We start from the raw sequence: 25,179 nt of genomic DNA, 5'->3' as shown, positions 1-25,179 counted from the left end.
GAAAATTTCACCAGTATACAGCCAAGTGCTTCAAGAAACCAACCACTCTACAGTACAATGCTACCACTGCATTGGTGAGTACCTGTACACTATTTTACCATTTATTCAATTTGCTGTATTTTAATTTTGAAAGTTGATATTTCACTGTAAAATATAACTGAGATAACATATGCCACTAATCAGCACTCCCATTCCCTCAACATGCCAAATAACAAGCCTTTTACCATATTGTCAAAATTCGTGTTCTACCGCATGAGATCTGACAATATAATGACCACAGGTCAAATGGCTGGGGGGAACTGTTAACAGATACTGCACTTACTGTAAAACTTGCCTCAGAGACCATCTCTGCAGACAGATCATCTGCCACACAACTACTTGCACAGGCCATTGCACACCATTGCTTTCTTGTGTACAAACCTTGAAAAGCGACCACCTCTTAAAAGCAAACACTTCTGACGACTCCCATGAGTGGTCAACTCTCCATAGGTTCCAGTGAACTTCTCCCCCTATTCTGTAACACAGCAGCTGTGCTTCCGCATCACAAAGTGCTTTAACTCTTTTTCTTAGCAGGGCCGTAATCACCACCACCACCTCCTCTTGCCAAAACCCCTTAATATGCTAAATACCCCAGTGTCTATAAGCAAGAAAAGTTCTCCGTCTTTTCCATCACGGAGTCCTGTCCAATCTTACTTACTTATTCTTGTAAGCACACTCACTACTTACCTTGGCAGGATTTGCCAGCCTGGCAGTGTGTCATGTGGTTGAGGACATTCTTCATGGTGCGGCAATGAGGGAGGTTGCACTGTCGCACCTCACCATTTGCCTGTTCCCGCCGTTGACACTTGTGAGCATGTAAGAGGAGAACAAGCTGCTGCTGAATGAGCTTGCGTTTTTCTGGGTCTGCTGTAGGTGCACCTGATCCCATTCCCTGGGGAGCAGCTGGCACCATCCCAGCTTGTTGAACTTGAGGAGCCTGCTGCTGGGCCTTGAGGAAAATGGAGACATACACAAGTTAAAAATCAAGTTCCTTCTTAAAAAAGGTCAATTTGCTGAGCAGCCATATCATACACAATCACATCTAACACAGATCATGATTACAACAATTTTGCATTGAGAACTACAACTTCCACCTGCCTTTAACCACTGATGACCAGAATTATATGTTTATCAACACTGTTGCAAGCTGATGCTGCAACTTGTTAGTGACAACTGCACTTTCTGCCTCTTGCCCTCCTCCTCCCTTATTTTCTACCTCACCTGAGTGAACTGATTAAGGTCACTTCAATTCACACATTTTCAGATTGACTTGTGAGGCCAGACTACCTGAAGTCTCATTAAATATGACTAGAACTAAACTTCATTTTTAAAACATCAGAAAAGGCTGTGCTCTTGTAACACCTATACAATTATTTAGAAGAGATAACAGAGTCCTCCACCTTTGAAAGCAACAGAGGCCTGGTCTCCTTTAGCAAACAAAGTAGATCCCAGATACACAATTCCAGCTATGTCATTAGCCTAACTAAAATCAACGTATCACGATCAACTTTGTTCCCTGGTGTAGATGGGGGCTCTTTGGGCTTGTGCCAATGTCCCTTACTCCACACGATAGCATGGAGTACCAGGGTCAACGGACGAGCCCAGAGAGATTGATTTTGCTGAGTCTTCACAGACACGGGGGCGGAAAAAATAAATCAAACTCTGGAGGCTTGATCATGGTGCATGAAATGCACGCTAAGTATACACACAACCAGAGACAAACTGAAGAGGAGATGGCTGGGAAGTTGCCTGGTCACAGAGGTTTCATGCAGGCATACAGAACACCAAGGTTTTTAACTTATTCTCTACCAAAGATGCCACACGACTTCTGGGCAGTGCACAGTACAATTAGCCTACATCAGCATTTCTTAAAAGTGACTATGGCTGCACGTGGCCACCAGTGGTTCTTCTTGAAGCCACAGTCTCCTAGGCTGTGACTGGACCATCTCCGTGTCGGTCCTTTTTCCTAAAGCTAATTGAGTATTTGAGGAGAAAGCATGAGCGCATCCACTGGCAAGAGTTTATGGCTGCACTCTGAGGCCATCAAAAATCTGTCTCGAGTTCCTAGCCTGAATTATATCGTTCCATTTACCATTTCCTTCAATGGATCTGGGATGAGCTCTTTGTGCCTTCTTACTGTGAAAACTGGAGGCTTCTGATGGACTATTCACTTCTGAGTTTGATGTAATCACTGATGAAGACTGCAGCCATCTTCCAAGATTCGCTATCTGTGTGCTCTTGTCCCTGTGGCTTTCTTTAAATGCTTAGAGTAGCATTATGAACATCCTTCCTCAAAAAGAGGAGAGAGAGGCTAAGGGCATAATTAAGTTTTAATTACTCATGTACGGACATTTACTGGCTTGTTTGCAACCTTTCATTTTTAGGCAGGAGAATCAGGAAGGTGGTATTTGCTTGCTTTAAGGTGCTTTGGGATACTTGAGTCATTGTAAGCAAGTTAAGTCTGAACTGAAGCTTCTAAAGATTAGATTTTTTTTTTTTTTTTAAACGACCTCCACTGGCATAACCTCCCGATGTTCTGACATTTGGGTTACCTGGCTACACTGGGCATGCTGGATCTTTCCAAGGATTCTGACATAAGAGCTTGCTTCAGGAGCTGTCTACAGTGCTGTGTACAAAAATACCCTCTTCACATATGAGTAACTGCCTTTCAAAATAGCCTGTAAAGCATTGTTCAGGACTTTATCCTATTTCATCCTTATTCAATATACACATAAGGCTTCTTTCTGAAATCACCCCGAACATTAGGTGGAGCATCAGCAGTACATCACACCATCACAAGTGTTTTGACTTCTCTGGATCCTGATTGATCAATATCTGGTTGGCGATGTCCTTGGTCAGCACCGACACCCAAGAACATTAAAGCTACCTCACCATCAACCTTTGAAGACAACTTTTGATATTAGGTAGAGGTAACCAGAACAAGGATACACCATTCTCGGTGCTTCCCATTCTCCTCCCCATCTTCTGAGAAGGCATGTTAAATAGAATTCTGGCATTATTTTGGTCATTCTTTCCAACGAAAATGATCAGAGATAGTACAAAAGTTTTCTATGAGACGTTTACTAGCCACACTTTGATTTAGCCTGTAACAACTTTTGCAACAGCAATGTATTCCCAAGAAAGAGCTTAGTGAATATAATTTTCTTCTAGTAGGACTTTTAGCAGGGCTCTTCAACACTTATTGAATGCAACAACACTGTTACTTAAGGAATTAAGCACTGGTTGCCTGTTAGTAACAAACTGATCGAGACAGCCCGATGGGGTTTTTTAGCTTTCTGAAACAGTGTGGGTCTCCATATTATTGATATTGTCATAGTGCCAAACCACCCTAACAATGGACCGGGACACCATAAGAACCCTCTTCTTGTGCTTTATTTTGACAAGTAACCAATCATCACACTTTTGCTGTTGTGGTATGCTATTTCCTTAGGACCTCTACTCCATTCACCCTTCCCATTTTTCAAAAGAATTAGGAGACACTGATTCCAGAATTTCTGAGTAATTTCAGTCACCCGGTATATTATTTTCCCTTTCCTGCCTTTTAAGGGGAATATTTTTTATTGCATTGCATTTACTTGTCGTGCAGCACCCACAGGGCCTCTGCATGAGTACCACCACGTAAAGAAGATTGGTGAAAACTAAATTCGGAGTGCTTTAATGTCCCCAATTAAGTTCTAGAAAGCTAGTTCAAAGTGTTGTTTGGGATACAAACAGCTGCTGAAATGAAAGCTTACATCTGATGCTTAAGGAGAAATCTTTCCTTTTCAAGAATGAACCTGTTAGAGACAAAGCATGCTCATAATAGTTGAGATGTTTATCCTTTTTCAGTTAATTTTTCTACTATTAACAGAGCACAATGTTACATAAACCCCTTTAAGCTTATTTTAGGTTTTTTTAACACAATGGAAGGCAAAGTTAGAAGGTAGTTGGAACCACCAGCTCTTCTCTGAAAAGTCAAGGCCCTGTGAATAAGTAACACTTCTTAAAAATTAAGTGTTAATTTTAATTCTATCCCCTTTGGCCAAGCACTTCAAAAAAATCCCGCTCCCCTTTTTGTCCATGCAAAGTCCTGCTTCAATAGCTACAAGGGGCAGAGTCACCACAAACAGCAGCTTCCTGAAAACAGAATGCAACAGGACAGCTGCTGCTTCTAAAACATGAACGGAGTTCTTTTGGGTTGGGGCAATCTGTGCATTATACATTTGTACAGTAAAATTCCAATTTACACAATTTCAACGTGCATGTTTCTTGGATTAATGCGAGTCAAACATCTCAATCATAAGAAATCCCCCAGCAAGTCTGCAGCATGGCAGGGTGGACAAGCCGAGTGCATGCGTCATTCAGCAGCGCTTTGCCAACACTCTCTGGTCCAGCTTCCCTTCCCCTCCCTGGCGGGGAGAAGCAGCAGCAGAAGGGCGCGAGAACACCAGAGACAGAGCAGAGGAGGCAACTGCTGCCTGCAAGCCCCGGGATAACGGTGTCGAACAAAAAGGGCAATAGGTAGGGAACGAAGATATGCCAGCCAGGCCCATGCCGTGCCTGCGGCCAGCTAGGCAGCACATGCTGCAGGAACAGACAGTGGCTGTGCATGGAGCAGGGGCATTTCTGCAAGTGCATGTCCTGGTTGTTGCGCAGTTCAGAGCATGCTGCCTCGGGAGTGGTGTGGAGGGGGGTCCACAGGAGGGCTTCCAGGACTGCACTACTGAACTCCATCCATTTGGCCAGGTATTCACTTCCCTGGCTCTCCTTTAATAAGCACAGAGGTCTTCCCCACTCAGCGTTACTTGTGGTTGCTCTCAAGAGTAAGCAAGAGGGGGAGACACTGCAGTGCCACAGGGAATGGGGGGAGGGAAGGGGAATAGTCTCTCTGTTTCCGTGTCTGTTTAACTGCATCTGTTTCTTTAAGAGCTTGATGCAGAGGTACAACTCTCTGCAGCACCCAGTCACAGCCAATCACAGTTCTCATGGCCTGAGCAGCGAGCAGGGAAGGGGCCTGTGAAAGGCATGTGAATCTCCCGCAACTAGGGCAGCCTCAGCCAGTCAGGGGACATGGAGGGGAGCCCCCAGCAGAGGGCAGGATGGGGGAAAGCCTGTCCATGTTCCATCAGAGGGGGTTGGGGGCACAGCTTCTCTGGGACTCCTAGCTCTCCCAGTGGCTTCCTCCCTGCTCCTCTGCCAGGCTGCTCTGCCCTCCTGCATCCCAGGCCACTCACAGCACACCCCAGCTGCCCTGCCCTTCCCCCATCCCCACACAACTCCAGTTACATGAAATTTGACTTGCTCACAGCTGCCCAGGAATGCAACCTGCACGTAAGTCAAGGTTTTACTGTACAATGTTTTCCACTGAGTGCAAGTCTGGGGCTCCCAGGTGCTAACAAATATTACTACAAGTGGGGAGAACAGAAATATATGTTTCTTCTCTCATGGAAATCTGGTAGTGGATGGATGAAAAGCACATCTCCAAAGAGACAGCAGGGCTGAGGGAGCACAATGGACCACCAGTGAAGGAGGTGGAAAAGAAAAACCAGGGCTGGACAGAGGGTAACAAAGTTGAGTTTTTCTGGGCAAGAGCTTCATCCCACTCCCTCTGCTTAGCTGAATATCCTCAGCTTCTCTTCCTGACATTGTTAGTTTGACACTAGTAGGAAGGGGACCACTCATGCCACTTCCTTCTTCACAGCAAGACCTAGACCATCCTCCCATGCATATCCATGACAGGGATGGGGGGTGGAATCAGAGAATGCGTGTATTTGACAGCTATAAAAACTTGAAGTAGCACAAGCAGAATACTGCAAGAGGCCCATATTTGATCTCCTACCCATTTGAATGTAGAACCCGTAATTCGACCTACCATGTTAGGCATTCCTGTCCCAGGAACTGGTTTCTTGTCCATTGGAAACTGGGGTAAGCTGTTTGGTAACCCAGCCTTATTCTGCATTTGGGGACCAAGTCCACTGGCTCCAATCTGCTGCCCAGTGTTCTGACTGTAGGGTGAGCCATAAGGACTGGGATTGGCCATCATTCCCAACTAGGAATTAAGAAGAAATTTTAAAAAAGTTTAATTAGGAAGACATGTTTTGATTTAATTTTACTTGGCTTATTATTTCATACAGCACACTACCAGGAGAGACTAGCAGCACAAAGACCCAAGCAGACTACGTTTTGCTCTATGAAGTCTAACACATGCTGCCCGCTCTGCCTTTAAACCATTTTCTCTCTCTCCATACCTTATAGCAAGGCTAAACAAACTGATTAGCTGTCTTCTCTAAAAGTTCTAGAAAACTAGATGATACCCATGCTCCTCTGGTTAGGACTGTTCCAATATTTTCACTGTAAATCATTTAGCCCAGCAGGCTTATCGCTCAAGGTTATCTTTGCTTACATTATTCTTCACTATGGTTCTCATCACTATCTAGTAGCACAGCACTTCTGTAAAATGGGGATGCTTTCTTACCCCCACACTGATGATGCAAAGAAAGTCATTTATGGAGAACTCGGAAAAATTAACAGCTTTGCATATCGTCACACAAGCAGATTGCAGGGAGAGTTACGAACAGATTCAGGCCTTTCAAGTTCCAGTTCAATGCCTTAACCACATCCTTCCCAGTTAGCAGTTAGAGTGGATTGAGCCCCTGTTTGACATAAGTGTGCTAGCCACAGTCACATTTTTACAGAGCAGGTTAGTGTTCCAACACTGTTTTCCAGACTTTATTCTCTCATCTCCCTTAGAGCCATGTTATGAAATAGCTATAACTACACATGCAGTAGTCCACAGGCGGTTTGGCTAGCAGAGTTCTTGGACAAAGAAATCTGCAGACAACACGAGAAACCTAGAGGCAATAGTAGAGTCTTGCAAACAATAACCACATTACATGCAGTTGTATACAGCACTGCTGTGAACCCCAGGCAGTTAAGGACAAAGTGTAAAAACTTAGTAAGGTTTCTTCTATAGTGAAGGCTTGCCTATACAGACTTAAAAAGAGGCAAACATAGGCATCTGCACTAGCCTCCTATGCAAACCCTGTCACCTCACACTAGAACAGTGGAGTTATGATCCTTGCATATTCGCTGCAGACCCCCTACCACCAACAAGGAATGCCCTCCCCCTACCCCAGAGACAGGCACCCTAGCCCACCCCACCCGCCCCCGTAGCTGTATATTCCAGCGACTCACTGAAGCCACTGCCACTGGAACCAGGGCCGCCGGTGTCCCAGGAGCTGCGCTGCTCTGGGCTAGGGACTCCGCAGGCGCTTGAGGGCAGCAGAAGCCACACCCAGTCCACAGCAACCACACGGGTTCCAACTGGAGCCACAGGAGCCATGCCAAGGAGCTGTGTGGCTGAGGAAACTCCTGCAGGGGCGACCTCCGCTGCTGCTGCCACATACGTGTCCAAACAAGTGGCGGGGCGCATGTGTGGAGCAAATGGAGGGGGTACTCCACATGTGCAGCTCTGCTCAGCTGCATTTCACCAGACCCTGATGCCCCACTCACCACAGCATATTGGACATGTGGCACCAGAAATGCTGTAATGCATTTTGTCAGACTGCTGTCAGTCTATCAAAGTATACTAATGAACATTTAGTGCATGGTAGCGAGGTCTACACTGCCATTTAGTAAATCCTTTAGATTTGTACCAAGTCTCCATGCCCTTTATTTTCTCTAATTGTAGCAATCAATGGTCAACCAACTGCGTAACTAACCAGTGCAGGCAAGACCATCAGTACTCTCATCAGTGGAGCTTTACCCAAATTACTCCTATGAATCTGTTAAAACTTCAAGCCCCAACCCCTGCACCTCAACTACTTTCTACAGCATGATTGTGTACTTTCAGTACAGGTTGAACCTCTAATCCAGCACCCTCGGAACCTGACCAGTGTCAAACCAGAGAATTTGTTGAATTATGGGAGGTCAATATGGTCTTGCAGTTTTACCAACATCTCCAATGCTTAATGGATTCTTAGAAGACATTTAGGGGCATATTAGAGCTAAACACCACAGAGCTAGGACTGCTGAATGTGAACATACTTTATGGGACCACGAGAAACTTGGCCACACCCATAAGTAGACGCATGTCAAACTAAAATCATGCCAGAGTATGGATGTTGCCTCACCAGAAGCGAGCAAGACAACTGAAAATACAATAAAGGTCAACATAAAAATTTCTCACCCTTATGAAGGTGAGATGTCAACAACTTTCCATCCTGTAGAACATAGGAAAGATGCTGCTGAAATATGCATTCAAATGCTATTATTCTGGACACCTATATGGGAACTCCATCTTATGAACTGGCCTCTGATTACCAGGCATCTAGTCAATTTAAAGCCACCCACTCTCCCCTCTTTGGTCATTTTGTTTCCTCAGTGAGAACTCATTGGCACTTGTGATCAGATTGTGTTTCCTCTACCACTGTTCTCCTAGGCTGTTGTGTGGTTCTCTTCCTAGAGTAAATTCAGTAGCTGCTTCTACTCTTCAGAGCTTTTGCAAACTGCAGAGTGAAAGCGACATGCTTCTCAACTTAATTATTGCCCTAATGATTTTCCAGATCTGCAGAAGAGGGTCTGTCCCACAGAAGCTCATCACTCAAATTATTTTGTTAGTCTTCAAAGTGCTACATACAGGACTGCTTTTTTGTTTTATTGCCCCAAGATTACCATGTTTATCTAAAGGCTTCTTTCTTCAAGTTACAGAATTCAATTGTTCATTATAGCGGTTCTTTAGCCAACATGCACTCTCTCTCTGGTTCAGAAACAGGCTTGCCCATTACAATAAAAAAGTCACGCCCATGCGCCAGTAGAGTGCGCCATTTGAAATATCTTGCTGGGTATAAGTTAAGTTCACCCAACTTTGAGAAAAAGCCAACCATATAATATAAAAAACGCTATTTCCAGTCTCCATTTTCAGCAAGAGTGATCCTCTGTCCACATAGCGATATTACCTGAAGGACACATCTGGGTAAGCAGAGAGGAAAATTTCCTGCTCGCTCAACACCCAAAGATCCCATCGACTAAGGAATGTATCTTTACTTTTTAGAAAATGGTGAAATATGGATGAATACGGCTATAACGCACTTGATCATAACCATACGACTTCTGCCCGTGACATCAGAACAGTAAGTAAGGAACAAGTTCTGATGTTTAAAAGATTAGTTAAGGGCTTTAAAAGTCTCTGAAGTTCTTAAATTTGATCCATTTTAATAGATTTAGAGCCATAGTATCCAACCAGTCCTGAGCATACTAGCCTAACTACTCTGAAAATATTTATTGTTCAAGCCAACTAGATACACTCAACCAGCCAAATAGCCATACAAGGCTAGTAGCTAGCATGCTGGACACCATAGATCAACCATGCACACCCTCCTCAGGCAATGTCGACTCCGCTGGCTTGGCCACGCCCACAGGATGAATGATGGAAGGATTCCAAAAGACATCCTGTATGGTGAGCTAGCCTCTGGCAAAAGACCTCCCGGATGCCCCCAGTTGCGCTACAAAGATGTCTGCAAGAGAGACCTCAGAGAGGTAGACATCGAGCTGGACAACTGGGAAGAACTAGCAGATGACCGCAGCAGATGGAGGCAGGGGTTACGCAAGGGCCTTCAGAAGGGCGAGATGAAGATCAGACAGCTAGCAGAGGAGAAGCGAGCGCACAAAAAGCACAATAAGGACTTGCCAGACACCCACTACATCTGCAAGAGATGCAGCAAGGACTGTCACTCTCTTGTGGGTCTTCATAGTCACAACAGACGCTGTAAATGAAGTCCTCAATTGAAACTTTAAAGGGCGCGATCCATAGTCTATGCAGACTGAAGGATGCCTACTACTACTACTAGTTCAGTTCAATGTAGACTATGGGAGCCTCACGTATGCCCGGCTATACCAAATTTTTCCTTGGTGTGAAGGTATCCGACACAAGGAGGATCAATAGTAGTTCAGTCAGAACCAGCTATTTTATATATATACACCCAGTATCAAGACTTAGGGAGCGCCTACCTGATACTTATCTGGCATTTGTAACCACAACCACTAGGAAGTCCACCTGGATGGACTGCAAGTACAAGATCTGTCCACGGTTCAATTAGGTATACCACAAGAGCAATAGGCAGGAGGTAAGATTAGAGATTGTGCCACGATCTGTTGCAGAGGACAAGTATCAGAGAGGTAGCCATGTTAGTCAATAAGGTGCCACAGGACTTGTTTTGCAGAGGAAGTATCATAGGGCCCAGATACAAAAACCATTCTCCTTACCACATACATGACAAATGTCCAACAAAGCGGAGACAGAAGTGTTCGGACCACAGAGCATACCATATCAGCCAGGTAGAGACTTGCTATGGTTGTCATATGAACTGCTTTACGAAATATCCTAGGTTGCCTTTAAAGAGATCACCACCAGCAACGAAAGACCCATCAGTCATCTGAAATAACTGCCAAGTGGTGATGCTTAATCTTCTGTAGTAAGATCCAGTGTAATCAGAAGTTCCAATAAGGTGAGGATGAAACACTTGTCCATGGAAGAGTTTCATATAAAAGACACCTGCAGGCTGACCAGCTGAAGCCACTGGTCTGCTGATGCCTCAAGAGTGCTTATGCAACTGCTTGAGGATGACTTGATTTTATAAAGATTTTCCTTGGAAAATATTAAGAGGTTCAGAGTGGTGGTTATACAAAAAGGTCATGAGTTTAGAGTTAGTGAGATGGGATAAGGCAGCTTTGATGATTTATTATGAATCCCACATTTTAAAAACAATTAACTTGGCAAATGTGACCTTGTATGACTGCACCTTCAACACCAGACAGTGCTAGATCTATCTGAATCCTCTTTTGTCTGTGGCTGACTACAAGTGGTACAAAGTGTCTGAACAGGAGAGGAGAGGATGCCAAGCAAAGGGGTCATCCTAAAACATTAGCCAAGAAACAATGGTAATGTAAAACTGAGAACGAAAAATCTCAATTAGCTCTTTTGTTCAGAAGAGCTAGTCTCTTTCATGGAGTCAGTTTTGCATATGTAGAGGTTACAGAAGGACAGGACCAGAATTTCTATCATCTCTAAGAATATGGCATTGAAATTCATCATAAGGGATACTGGGACAGATTTCAAAATCTTAATCTTTTTTCCCCACATGATAGGCCCCAAGCCTTCAATGTCTTGCAGAGAACTCTTTCTGGACACCTTCTCTTCTTAATCCTAAAAAAGAGGAAGTTACTCGCTTTGCACAGTAACAATGGTTCTCCAAACAGTGTGTCTTAATGGGTGCTCCACTATATGTTTATCTGTGTCCCTAACTAGAGATTTTAGGTAACAGTGGCTATTCATTCTGCACATGTGCTCTCCCTTCTTCGTGATCTGCTTCCAGGGTAATCTAGCCTAGTGAAGGAAAAACCACACTCAGTTCCTCCTACTGCAGAACAGCTTGCTCAGAACTCCAAAGTACAGGGGATGAGGGCTAATCATGATGCACCCCATGCAGAGACCCGTCTCAAAGAACCAGTCACTGCACCGCTTTGACCTGTCTAAATAAAATTTTATGGCTGTAACATCAAGCATATATGGTATTGCCTCCCTGTTGTCACAATGCAACATTGAGGAAAAAGGTGGGGAAATTAATAAAATTATTCACATGGAAGGACAAAGCTACCGCAAGGAGAAACTCTAGATGTGCTGCAAAGTGATTTTACCTTTGAAGACAACCATGAAAAGACAACCATCAACACTATTATTTCCTCTATACATCATGCTGAAGTGATGGCCCCTAGAAATGCCGTTTTCACTAGCAGGTACAGAAGCAAATGTGTGTTAGGTTCAAAGGGTGGTCTAGTGAAGATCCCATGATGAAGTAGAGCATCTGGTATGCAGAAAGAGGTCTCCCATGAGAAATCTTTACGTTCTTAACATGAGCAATGACATTATTCAATTCTGTTACAAACATGCAAAACATTATTGTAATCACTTGTGCTTGCACCAAATATTGTGCAAAGGGAGCCAAGTAAAATTCTTAGTGAAAGCTTATGATTTGCTGATTCTGCTTACACTGCTCACATGCATGTATCATTTTTGAGAGTACTGGCTCAGTGCTTACTTCTGGGAGACCACAACATGAGGCAAGACAATCTATTGTGGAAGGATCACATGAGCAAGAAAGGGGCTCAATACGTGCCCATCCACACCTGAGAAATTTTGTTGTGAACATTCAGACCAGCAGGTAAACCAGAGCGGCCAAAAGGACCGACTCCTGTATGGACATGTGGCTTGCTCACGTGACATGCTTCATCTTGGGCATGCTTTCACATAGCAAGAACGATTCAATTCCCTCCACATGGCCAAGGGTATAAAGATGACACCAGGGTTCCCGCATCTTTGTGTTTATTCCAGATCACCACTTCAGAAGCATCGTTACTACGAACTTGAGCTCAAAAGGGCTGCTGACACATCCTAACAAAGGATGATTTGTAGAGACTTCATATAGCAGTCGACTCTACCTCTGCTGCAAGAATGCATAATGAACTTTGTAACTAGTGTTTATGATGTAATTTCTTTAACAATTTTACTTTCAACCTTTCCTTTTGTTTTAAATAAACCTTTAATCTGTGTCGACACATGCCCCCTCTTTCCGGAGTAGGCATATTAATGAGGCAGTTTGGAAGATGCTAATAAGGTGCTGACATGAATATGCAGCACCTCATTAGCATAACGGCAGCTGTATGCAATTCAAAAGTGCCACTTTCAGAATGCCCATGTAGATGGGGAGCCTTTCAAAAGGACCCCAACTTCAAAAGCTCTTTCTTCCTAAAACCAAATAGGAAGTGAAGGGCTTTTGAAGTCAGGGAGGTCCTTTCAAAAGCACCCCTGTCTACACAGGCGGCAGGATTCCAATAGCGGCACTTACAAATCACGCGTGGCTGCCATTATGCTTAAGAGGCACTGCATACTTACGTCAGCACCTCATTAGCATCTTCTGAATTGCCTCATTAACATGCCCCCTCCAAAAGGAGGGCACATGCATAGATACATCTTTAGAGTCTGAAGGACTGGCATAACGTATTCTTTAGGGTAAGATCTGAGGTATAAATTGACCTGGGAATGTGGTTGGTCCTTTGTGACTGGAAGAACCTGTTGGGATTTGGTGAGACTGGTTTTCATGATTTCTCATCTGTGTAAGGAGGAGTATTGCGCTTTTGGCACAGGAGGCTGAAGGGCCTGAGGAAATTGCTTGTATGACTTCTTGCTTGCCAGCATGGCAAAAAAGAGTGCTTCTTGTGACTGGTTTGGTGTTATCTTAGAGAGCACCTCTTTGGCTGTAAGTAGCCCTGTTTTAAGCAATTCTCCCTGTTTAATTTTAACCAATTGACCCGCCCCTCAGCAATGCCCCAGAAAACATGGAATACTATATATATAGGTAGTCCATCATGTCCAACGACGTCTTGAGCTTGCATATGCTCATCCGTTGTGGACTTGCATGTGGCTGAGGAGTCCAAGCTTTGAATGGCATGGGCATTCCCAGTGGGGGGCAAGGGAATTGTCCTGAATCTGTTGGTGCGGCTGCTGCTGTTGCTTTCTTCCTCTCACGAGTATCAATGAGGCGTATGCATCACTGCTCTTCAAAGCTGTCATGCGCGTGTCGTACAAGAGCACGTCAGCCTGTTGGGTCTTTTGCATGCTGCTCTAGCTGATCTGGTTTTAAACCAGCATGAGCAATGTTGGCCTTCACGCAGTCTTTATATCTCTTGTGAGGCCTACCTTGACTCCTTTTGCCCGAGAGTTCACCCTAGAGGAGTTGCTTAGGCATTCTTGACTCTTCCATTCATATGACGTGCCCCGTCCAGCGAAGCTGGGCTTTCAGAATCATGGCTGTGATGCTCATGGTTCCTGCTCTGTCCAGGACTTCCAGGTTTGTAAATCTGTCGTGTCATTGAATGTGCAGTGCTGACCTCAGGCTGCATGTGTGGAAGTGCTCCAACAGTTTTATATGCTTTCTGTACAAGGTCCAGGTTTCACAGCCGTACAGTAGACTGATCAGGACTACAGCCTTGTACACTTTCAGTTTAGTGGACTGTCGGATATTGTGCTGATTCAACACTTGCGCTCCCAGATGTCCTAGTGCCCGGCTGGCCTGGCAGATTCTGGCATAGATTTCTTTGTCAAGCGAGCCATCACTGGCTACCACACTGCCAAGGTACTTGAACTCCTCTACTGTTCTTAACTCTGTTCCTTCAATAAAGATTGAAGCAGGGAGAACAGCAGATCTTGGAGCAGGTTGAAACAGTACCTCAGTCTTTCCTAGGCTGATGGTCAAACCAAAGAGGCAAATATTAAATATCTATCCATCTGCTGTTGGAAAGCCATTATGGCCATGAGATGTACTTTGGACGAGCAAAGGGAAAGATTAACCGTTTTGAGCTCTAGTATATAGGCTAGGATCAAAAGGAGGGAGGAAGACGTCAGAACAACTTGCTTGGAATCGCAAATTTGGAACATTTTCCAGTTTTACAAGTAAGAGCAAAGAGTTGGCAACTTCCTACTGAGCAGCAGAACTTCCTTCACCTCCTTAAAGTAGCTCTTGGTGGGCTGGAAAAATTAAGACGCTAAGCCTGGAGCCAAAGGATCTGTAAATTGGGGTGATGGATCTGTCCCTCATTTTGGGAGACTAGATGAGGAATGGGCTGAAGAGCAAGTGGAGAACACACGGCCAGCTGTGTCAGGTATGGGTACCAGACTTCTCTTGATTATTTGGGAGCAATAAGTATATAATAATGATTGCTTTTTCCCTTCACCTGTATTAGGACCTTCAATATTGGAGGGAACAAAAAGCTCCCATATGCCTTCTCTACGCCACTAAACAAAGAAAACTCCATGCACTAAACTATTTCCCCCCAAGCTGGCTCTGGAACAGCAGCAGAGACATTGCTTGTTCGGGTATGTGGCAAAGAGATCTATTAATCGGGTTCCCCATGACTGAATATCATGAAGCACTGTGTGGGTTCATTTCCCATTCATAGTTGCAAGAGAAATTACAGATGAAACTGACTGCTGTTGTATTTTGTACTCCTGGCAGCCAAGCAGCTGATATGAATAAATTGTGGTAGGTACAACAATTCCGGAGTTTTAGTGCTTCTGTGTAAAGGGAGAGTAACCTGGCAATTTCTGTAAAGCATGTACACACGCTGTCTGTCATGGTTTTCATGGGGAGTATCCAGGGAGATGTTCACAAGCCTTTCTGATGGGCTCTTAATTGCAAAGGGCTGATATAGAATACAGCTTCCCTGGGGGACTATTTGCCCTGACCACTGCAGATGTTTAAGTTGGCTCCCCAGCTGCTCAGAGAAGCATCTGCCATTAGAATAAGTGCAGGTGGTGGCTGCCACGAATGGCATCTCCAGCTCATATACACTCATCCCTTGCTATAAGAGCACAATTGGTTCCCAAATTTCTGCTTGTAGGCAAAAACTCAGAGTGACACTAAATTCCTATTAAAATACATGTAAAAGTCTCCAATTCGTTCCAAGTGCTTGTAACTTAACATAAACCCGTTGAGTTTAGGTACTTTTCTGATGTATTTGGATAGCTTGGCACAAGAAACAGGATGTAGTATATGTATGTAGGGTAGGGATTTCCAACCTATGGGTCAGGACCCAAACATGGGTCCCATTAGATTTGTTAAAGGTCGCCAGCTGGGCAGCTTCCAGCTGCATGTGGCTGTTAAAGAAGCCATTTGCAGTTTCTTAATACGGCTACCTCAGGCAGATATCTATCAAAAGCGATAACTGCTGGAGATGGCAGCTGTCTCTATCACTAGAGATAGCAATTACCTTATGCCTAGGTGCTGAAACCTTTACACTTGAGTTAATTGCTAGGAGCAGGAGGGCTGGGGGGAGAGGGGCACCCAGCCTCACAGCCCCAGTGAAGAGGCTGCGGGAAGAAGAGGAGTGTCTAAAGCTGGGGTTGTTGAGGGATGCAGGGGAGGGGAAGCATCTAAGACTGGGGGAAGTTTGGGGCTGCAGGGAGAGTCTAAAGCTAGGGGTGGTTTGGGCCTGCTGGAGGGGTCTAAGGCTGGAGGAGGTTTGGGGCTGCTGGGTGGGCTTTAAGGCAGTTTGGGACTGTGGGAGGCAGTTAAAACCTGGCTGAGGGTACGGTCTGTGGGGTGGACGGGGGTGTCTAATACAGTAAACCCTGGAGTTACCCAGGGGTTGTTCGTGCAACCCCTGCATAACTCAAATTCTCCTGTATGGTGAAGGGAGCTAGAAACCACCAGGGCCAGTCAGTTTCCCGGCTCCCAGGGTGGCAGGAGCTTGGAACCAGGGACAGGCTGGTTCCAGTCTCCCCATGGCTTGCGGGGCAGGAAACTGATCAGCTCATGGGTGGACAGTTTCACATTCCCACCATTGCAGGGGAGCAAACCAGGCTAAGAGCCTTCTCCATCTCTTCCTCCAGCTGAAGGGCTGTCAGACAGCGGCATGTCTGAGGGAAGCTGGGGAGAAGGCTCCAGGTGCGGGTCTCCCTGCCCCAAACCAGAGACCCCACGGCTGGAGCTGAGCCTGCAGCAGGGCTGCGGATTTCCCCACCCCAGCCACAGACCCCACTCATTGAAGCGGGGAAAGTTCACTCATAGTGAATAAAGGTAGCTATATATGTTCCTCGTTTTAGCGAGTACTCATAAGTACTCATTAACGAGGGATGAGTGTACTGGATGTATCTTTCCACTATTCCAGGGAGTGATTAACCCTGAAGGGTAACAGCAATAGCATGTTTACCCTGTCCTTGTTTGGAGTATTGAGATGAGCCACGTCTGTACATACCGCATATAAAATTGACTGTTAGACGTCACGGGGGGCCTGAGCAAACGAAGGCAATTTCTCGCTGATATTGGCGGGCTACCTGGGCTCTCTCTAAGAGGAGAATCAGGATGTTGAATCTGGGTAGTGTGAGGAATATTATTCCTTAAACTGCATCAAGTTCGACCCCTACGTACTTCAAATGCTTTACTGGAGTCAAGACCAAATTGAGTTTTAGATCTAGTTGTGCAAAGAAGTGCACAGTCCTTTAGGCGGCTTGTGGGCATCTGGGGGGGCGGGGAGAAGAGAAAACTGAGCCTGCAGAGGACAGTCATCCAGATATGGGTTGATTACAAAATCTAATGTTTGTATACTGAGAGGACCTTGTAAAATATGTTGGGTGCCAATTAAAAGCTGAATGGAAGATCTCTGTACTGGCAGTGGTCCTACCCAAAAGTAAATCAAAGGAACCTTCTGTGGGATGGTAGGATTGGAATGTAGAAATAGGAACAATTTAGGTCAAGGCCAGAGAACCAACCTGTACTCTACAGAGGAAATAACTGCTGCTTGCGTGATCATCTTGAATCTTTGTACCCTCACATATTTGTCTACTACTCTCAGATCCAGTGTTCTTTTCTGTGCTGGTACGTGCCAGTATTAAGTACCAGCACCATGGCAGCCCCAGCCACAGGATTCCTGACAGACCCATGGCAGGGGAGCCAGGTGGGGCATGGAGCTCCACCAGCAGCCCCAACTGCCACAAGTATCTGCTTTTTTAAAAGAAAAAAAAAGCACAGCTCAGATCAAATAGGGATCTCTAACTTTTTTTCTCTTGGGGATTAGGAAATACATTTCTAATAAAAGCCTTTGCCTCAGAGCTTAAATAAAGACTGGTTTCTTGGCCTCTGCAGCCGTATCATCTGTGATTTGCTGACCTACAAGTCTCTTGGGAGAAAAGTTGCTGAAGAGTGATTGGGAGAGATTGCGTGTAGAACAGAGAGACAGGACAACTGAGTAACCCCTGAAAATGATCTTCAAGACCCATTTGTTGGGAGTGATGATTTCCCAAACCCGGAGGAAGAAAGCTAGGCAACATCCAAAAGGATATGGAAGGTCTGCATGTTGCAAGCCTCTCTTGCTCAGGGCCTCGACCAAGGCATAAAAACTGGTGAATTAAGGTTGACTAATAATGGAAGGCTGACTGCTTCTACATCCTAGGTCTTACATTGTGGTTCACAGTCTCCCTATGATGCGAGAAGAGGGATGCCAATAAGTGAAAACTAAATTCACTTTTCTGTCACAGGGTGTACATTCCTAAAGAATGCAGTGTGGCTCTGGAATCCTTTGAAGTGTGAGGTGATGTGTCAGTCTCATGAATGAGCAAGTCTGGAGCCCTCAAAAGGGAGGTTTTCAATCATTGTCTGTACTTCCTTAAGCAGCTGCGAGAAGACTAACCATGAAGTCCACCTCACTAATACTGCCACTGAAACTGAGCAGGTTGCTGTATGCATGATGGCCAGTTTGGCCTGTACCTCTGTTCTCACTACAAACTGGTCCTCATGGATGACTGCTTGAAATAGTTCTTGTGCTTCTGACAAGTGATCAATAAAGATGTTGAGTTTTCTAAACTTAAGGTAGTTTAGTTTACCACAAGACTGGATAGCTTAACATCCTGAATAGCAGAGCTACTGGATAGTACGAGCTCCTTTTAAATAAGTCCAACCTTTTCCCATCTCTATAATAAGGATTTGATTTAGCGTAGTGGTGCTCTACTTGCAAATTAATGGCAACCCCAAAAATAGAGTTAGACTGTGGGTGCGTAAAAAGGAAGTCTGCCTCTTCGGGCAACATGAACTACTTCTTTGCCCTTTCACATATCTGAACAATAGATGCTAGTAGCTGCCAGATGACCTTAAAATCTAAAAGCTCCTCATCAACAGAAGACAATTCTTGAAGAGGTGGTGGTTTTGTAACACATCCAGCAATGTGTGGTGGGTGTCTTCCACCTCTTTGAAAATTTGCAGTGTGTCAGCAATCCTCTTTAGTTGAGACCCTTAAAAGGCTTAAAATCATCATCATCGTTTGATGGTGGAGGGGACGCCACTTTCTCATCAGTGAAAACAAGATAAGAACCAACAATAGTCTCCTTATCAAGGGTAGCCTCCTGTTCCTCAGAAGTCTCCTAGAGGGGCTGTAGGAGATCTCCTAGTATACTTTCTTTAGTAGACAATGGACCAACAAGTATGCTTCCTGGAGACTGCCCACAAATCCCAGTACAGCCACCAGGGAGAAAAAAAAAAAAAAAGACATGGATAGCAACACGCAGAGGTGGCCATATCTGGGTGACTGGGGATCAGAGGATGGGCATAATTTGGGAAGCTCTCGATAATTGTAACTATGGGGCATGGTGAGAGGCAAGAAAATCTATCATGGTCACAGTCTTACGCCTCACTGGAATAGAACAGGGCTTATGGGGAAGCTGAAGGCAAATGCAACAGTAGCGCCTCTGGCGCTTCTGGGTATCAGGACATGTTTTGTACTTACACCAAGCAACAGGATCTCATGTCTGATTGTAAGGCTTAATTCAAGACAATCAGTGTCACTGATTTATTTGTATCAATTTTGCAAAGATGGTATGTTCTCTGCTTTTACCTTTAGAAGGTGGTGCCATTGATTCAGAGTGTCTCCTTCCATTCTCTGCAAGGGGAGTTGGCTCTCCCTCTCTAGGTTGAAAGCTCTGGAGATGATCTTCTCCACAAAAAGGGGATTTGGGACTAGGATTATATGCCAAACAAAGAACACCCACCACAAAAAGGAGTTTCAAGTTTAACTGAGTTTTTTCAAGATTTATCATTCAATTGCTGACAGACGGTGCACTTCTGCAGGATAGGAGGCAGAAAAAGTGATCATCTGTAACAGGAGAAGCCCAATTTACACCTGGGTCAACAGGGCATGTGTCTTGCAAACACAGATCCCAAACACAGGGAGAGGGGAGGGATTAAAAATTAAAATAGGAAGCTCAACATGCTACAAAAACAAATGGAAACTACAATTAAAAACCATTAACTATAATGAACCATAAGGTAAGAAAACTGTACTACTAATTCCTTCTGTCTCAGGTCAAGGTCATCTGAGAAGGAACTGAGGGCAATTCATCAACAGTGGTTGAAAGCCTCAAGGAAGAGCACAAAAGAGGTAGAGCACATGTGTAAGCTAACCAGACACTGCTACCTGAAAGCTCTTCTCAAAGGCATGGGGTCACAGATATACCTACAATGCAGCACCCATAAGGACAATACTCAAAGAAGAATCTTAGTCCTGATCAACAGAAGGAGATGTGAGTTTGACAACTCTTGTTTAGCTGTCAGTTTTGGGGAAAAAACCTGAAGTTTCCTGAGTATCTATCCAAAACCTATGGCTGAGACCAATTTAATTCATAAGACTTCTTTTTAAATATGTTCAGAAGAACGTTATTTAAGAGTTTCATTTAATCAAAGGGTGCCTAAATGAATTTGCCTTTCAATGAGTAAGCTGGAAAAGTAAGAGCTGAAAAACTCCTAAAGGAAGAAAACCCATGGAGAAAACCTGCACACAGATAAAATGTTGCAGGAACACCACCACCATAGTGCAATAGCCACACTTCTAGAATATGTATCGACAATCTTCACTGGAAAGACTTACCAGTCTTTAACACTAGGAAAGAATGAAAAAGATAACCAGTTTCAAGACTGATGAAGCGTATCTTCACTGTAGGACAGACTCAACATTTTCATCTACTGGTGAATGGAAAAAAAACAGTCAAGAAAATTATCTTCGGGCCTCCTTGATTTGAGCTTTGTTTTCTGAGACTCAAGAACATCAATCATTTCATACAAAGAATATTGGTGTTGCATGTTACAAAGAAGTCCTGGAACAATCAATAAGTTAATATTCTCCTTCAAAACAATATCGAGTTTATCCATAATCAACTAAGAATTCTGCAAAAGCATAACCATGAATTTGTTTGAAGAATTCCACCCACCAAGTTCACAGGAAAAAGGGCTCTTCCAAACAGTATTTTACCCCCTAAATAATTAACTTCAGGCACTCACACTGCAACACAGCACTTCAATGCTTGAGATTCCCTCAGACAGACAACTGGATCACACACACCTCTCTGTGGTTGTGCAAGCCAGTCTATAGAAGCCACAACAACAGAACATATCCGTTGGGGCATCCAAGACAATCATTAAGAATTAGCATTCCTTGCATAAAGCCCACAGAATATTTCAATCCACACTCTCTGGTATATTACATTTAACTTAGAACAGTGCATTTGATACAGGAAACAGAAAAAGGATTCTCAAGACAGCCAACAGATTCCCATCTTAAAGTAGTTTTGGAGTGGAGTGAGCTAGCACTCATCCTCTACCTACAAAAAACGTATCTAGCCAGAATTAGACAATTTCCCCGTCACTGCATCCTTAAAAAAAAAAAATCCCCACACAATGGTGGCTTCATCTTGAGAATGTCAGGTGTAAACCTCACCAAAAATACTCCATTTTCTCTTGTTCCCTGACAAGCTGAGGCTTTGCACTGAAGCTGTTTTCATCATGGGTGCCACTGCTTATTCATTTAAGAGAGACAACGAATTTACCTGCAAGACAACTGCAGTCTTTTAGAGCAGCAGTTCTCTAGCAATTATACATTGTGGTTGATAGCAATTTTTGGAGAGCCTATAGATAATATTTTCTTCAATTTTAATCCCTGCACATAATTAATTGTTTGAGACAACATTTTAAAAGAACAAAAAATAAATGTACTTTTACGCATGCTCCCCCGCCTGGGTTCCTTCTCTTAATTCCCATTAATTTGTTCAGTCTCATGCCCACTCTATTCCATATTCATTGGACAGCCAACATTTAGATTTTCTCACCTTTCACTTTCCTTCCCCCATTCTTCTATTTCATCTCATGCACCCTTTTCCTTTACTTTCTTTTCATTGACTGAGAAAAGTTACATGTACAGAGAAACTAGGAGAACAATGAAACATCAGATGAGGTAAAGCAAAAAGAAAGATAATGGCTTATGAAATGAATGAGGTGGGGAAAAAATTTAAGTGAATGAAGCAGACTGAATGAGGGGGAAAAAAAAGAATACAAAACGGGTAGGGAGAACTGAAGTTACAGGTTTTAAAATTCAGCTCTGATTGTCATTTCTTCTGCACACAAACTGAAGAGGAACAGAGATAAGGAAAGAGGTAAGCAGAGTTGTTTTCCCTCCCTATCCCAAGATGCATGCAGCAAAATTGCTACCACTGGGATTCGGAGAGGAGGTGAAGAAACTGAAGTCTCTTCTTCTAAGTGAGGAGCAGCAGTGGCCACAGGAAAGGCACCTCCTCCCCTTCTTGGGAAAAGGCAGCAGCAAAAAAAAAAAAAAAAAAAAAAAAAAAAAGGCTGTTTCGGACAGATGCAATAGCAGCTGCAGAAAGCTGACAGGGAGCTCTAACACTACTGCTTCACACTGAGAAGCAGATGCCTCCTTAATTAGCAATCTTTCATGTGCGGCAGGCACTACTGTGTTGTGCCTACCAGTAGTATGGCTAACTAAGCAGAAGCAGGGTTAGAGATTAAAAATCTCCTTAGGCTGTAAACTCCTTAGAACACGGACCAGGCTTCTTGAACATCTGCACACAATTTGCACTACCATAATCAATATATGGCCATATATTGTTCCTGTTTCCAGCTACATCTCTCACGAGCCAAATTCTTCAATGGAAAACTGTAATGAGCCACCGTGGCCTCCCTCCCAAGTGGAGAACAACTACTCTCCTCTGAGCAGGCAGAGCCAAGCCTACCCCACCTGCTTCGTCAGAAGTACGAAGGAGTGACAAAAAGTATAAAAGGAGGGCCCTGAAGCTCAGCTGAGGAGGCGCCACAAAAGGAGACAGACCTCTCCTTTCTCTGCCATCCTCTGCAGACAAGCCCATGCTGCACAACAACCTGCCTCTGGAGGATACAACCATCCACAGTACACCCTCAGGAGACAGAGGACCTTTGGAATACAGAACCTCCTAGACTGACAAAGTAGCCCACGGAAACCAGTCTTCAGTCCAGTTTTATTGTTGGAGCAGGGGTCAATGTGTTGCATCTGGAATCCCTTGTGTAGCAGTGGCGAAACACTCTGCCAGTCTTCAGGCATGGGCCAGAACCTGGTGGAATTGCAGGGGCTGAGGGTTCTGATATCCCCTCTGCTGCCAATCCCACCTCCTAAACTTGGCTTGTGGCTTGGCCCCCTCCCCTTCTTACCCTGCTCCCAGGTCAAGAGATGGTGAACTCTTGTGTGTGCTAGCTGTCTTAGCCAGGAGGCAGAAGCTAAAGCCTATGCCCTACTCTGTCCCTTGAAGAGCCAGAGCTTTAGACTGTTAATTACTGCAGCCCCAGCCAGGAGGCTACAGTTAAAGACTGCTCTCTCCTCTGCTCTGAGCAAGGGGGTTAGATCACCAAACAGTTGCTGGTTGTTTGCCTCTGCTAGGGGGCTGTACACCTATAGACATCTTACAACTCGACACTGCCAGACCAACGGACAAGCTCAAATTCAGTCGTCTGACATGAGATGGCAGAGTGGTCTCCCTTGCAACATGAGAGCAACAGACAACTCTGAAAACAAATCTACAGACCTAGCTGAAAATGAGGACCATCATAGCTACTTCCTGCCAACAGTCACTATTTAGTCACAGAAAATGCAGTCAGCCTGCCAGCCAACAAGGAAGTATAGACAGGGAAAGGAGTTGTCTATACTCACATTTCCCACCATTTCGCTATCACCAAAAGCACCCCCATCAATAATAGATGCCCAAGTGCACGTGCATATCAGTGAATTTTCACAGCCAATTACTCTCAGGTAAAAAAAAATGGTTTTTACCAAAAGCCCAAGAACTGAAAGCCAGGCCACTGTTCAAGACCCACCATGCCAGCAGGGGCTGAAGGCAAAAGTAGTCATGGAAGTCCATTTAAAAGACAGGGAATCCAGGACCTCTGACAAAACTATTCATGAGAGATGAATTATACAAGGTAAAATGTATTCTGTAAATATCCTGAATGACAACTTTTATATTTGAAGAAAACAGGTAACTAAGTTTGAGAACTCCAAGGGGTAGCCATGTTTGTCTGTAGCTTCACAAATGGCAAGCAGTCCTGTAGCACCTTAAAGGCTAACAAATTTATTTATTAGCTAATGAGCTTTCATGGGTAAGACTCACTTTTAAGTCAGAGAAGTTTATCAGATACCTGTTATCCTGAAAGTCCAAGACAGACGAGTAGACCCAACCAGCAAGCATAAATGGCAAAACTCTGATGAGACATTTAGCTGTAACTCTATCCTGCACTGCTAACCTTTGATACTACTCTTGCTCTTATTAGCTTCTGCTCATAGATGCTTATTAAATGTTGACACTGTCTCACTAGTAACTATTGGAAGAGGTCCTGTCCTATCCACCTTAAGAGCCTGCTGGCTGCAGCAAAACCCAGGGTCTCCACAGCTCCAATGCTCCCCCATGAACACCTGCAGAGTATTAGCCAGATTTATAATCCTACTCTACCCAGGAAAAAAGTAGTGACGTGTCCAACTAAGACTGAATTTTAATATACTAAATGGATCAGTGTACATTCATTAAAGCACCCTTCATTTGAGAGTGCTTCGAACATCAATTCATACACCACTGAAATACCCATATTAAGGATGGAAAAGAGCAGCTATTTAAGAGCACAACAATACTCTGGTCAAAATATCATCCCTATAATGTAGTTTAAGGATGCCAACTAAAACATTTCTATTACATCCCTTAACTGCACAAACTTCAGAAGCCCCATACCTACTACAATAATTCATTTACTCCTCCCTTCTGTTAGTTTTGGACACAAAAATTAATAGGATATCAAGGAATTTTAATATTAAGTTACCTGCAGGATTCTAATAAAGATGCTTGGGTATAATTTTATTTCAGATGCATTTAAGGTACAAGAAAAAAAAACATGTTTTTTCTACAAAATTAATCATCTTACTTTGTTCAGTTACAAGTGAATTCGACCTTTTAAAAAATGTGTTTGTATGGTAGGGACTTAAGTTACCATCCCTTAATACAACCTAATTCTAGATTTTTACCAAGTGACCAGAACAAGTCTGTCCCATGTTTAACAGCCTAGCTTCTAAGCTTCGTACACTCCCAAAATTAATCTGTTTAATCAGCTGTTTTGAAAACTGATCAACAACAAATTAAAAAAAATTCAAACTGATGTAAAACCTGGAGGTATAAATGAAGTGTTCTGATCAGTGTCAATAAGGCAGCAGGACTGACTAGTATTCCATTTCATTTTC

At 44.0% G+C, this 25,179-nt stretch overlaps 1 protein-coding gene across 5 annotated transcripts in view; it reads right to left on the bottom strand.

The window, feature by feature from the left end:
* The window catches only part of EP300 (EP300 lysine acetyltransferase), a 136,589-nt gene that overhangs the window by 88,011 nt on the left and 23,399 nt on the right, over positions 1-25,179 (bottom strand). For all 5 annotated transcript variants that reach the window (XM_075009764.1, XM_075009780.1, XM_075009796.1 and 2 more), the window contains exons 3-4: positions 5,912-6,088; positions 727-988 (exon numbers count right to left, since the gene is read on the bottom strand). In XM_075009764.1, coding sequence (XP_074865865.1) covers positions 727-988; positions 5,912-6,088 — 439 coding nt within the window. The remainder of the gene's footprint in view (positions 1-726; positions 989-5,911; positions 6,089-25,179) is intronic.

This window comes from Carettochelys insculpta, chromosome 1 (assembly GCF_033958435.1).
Source record: "Carettochelys insculpta isolate YL-2023 chromosome 1, ASM3395843v1, whole genome shotgun sequence".
Taxonomy (NCBI): Eukaryota; Metazoa; Chordata; order Testudines; family Carettochelyidae; genus Carettochelys; species Carettochelys insculpta.
The sequence above is the reverse complement of the archived record's forward strand: the minus strand, read 5'-3'. Positions and strand labels throughout refer to the sequence as shown.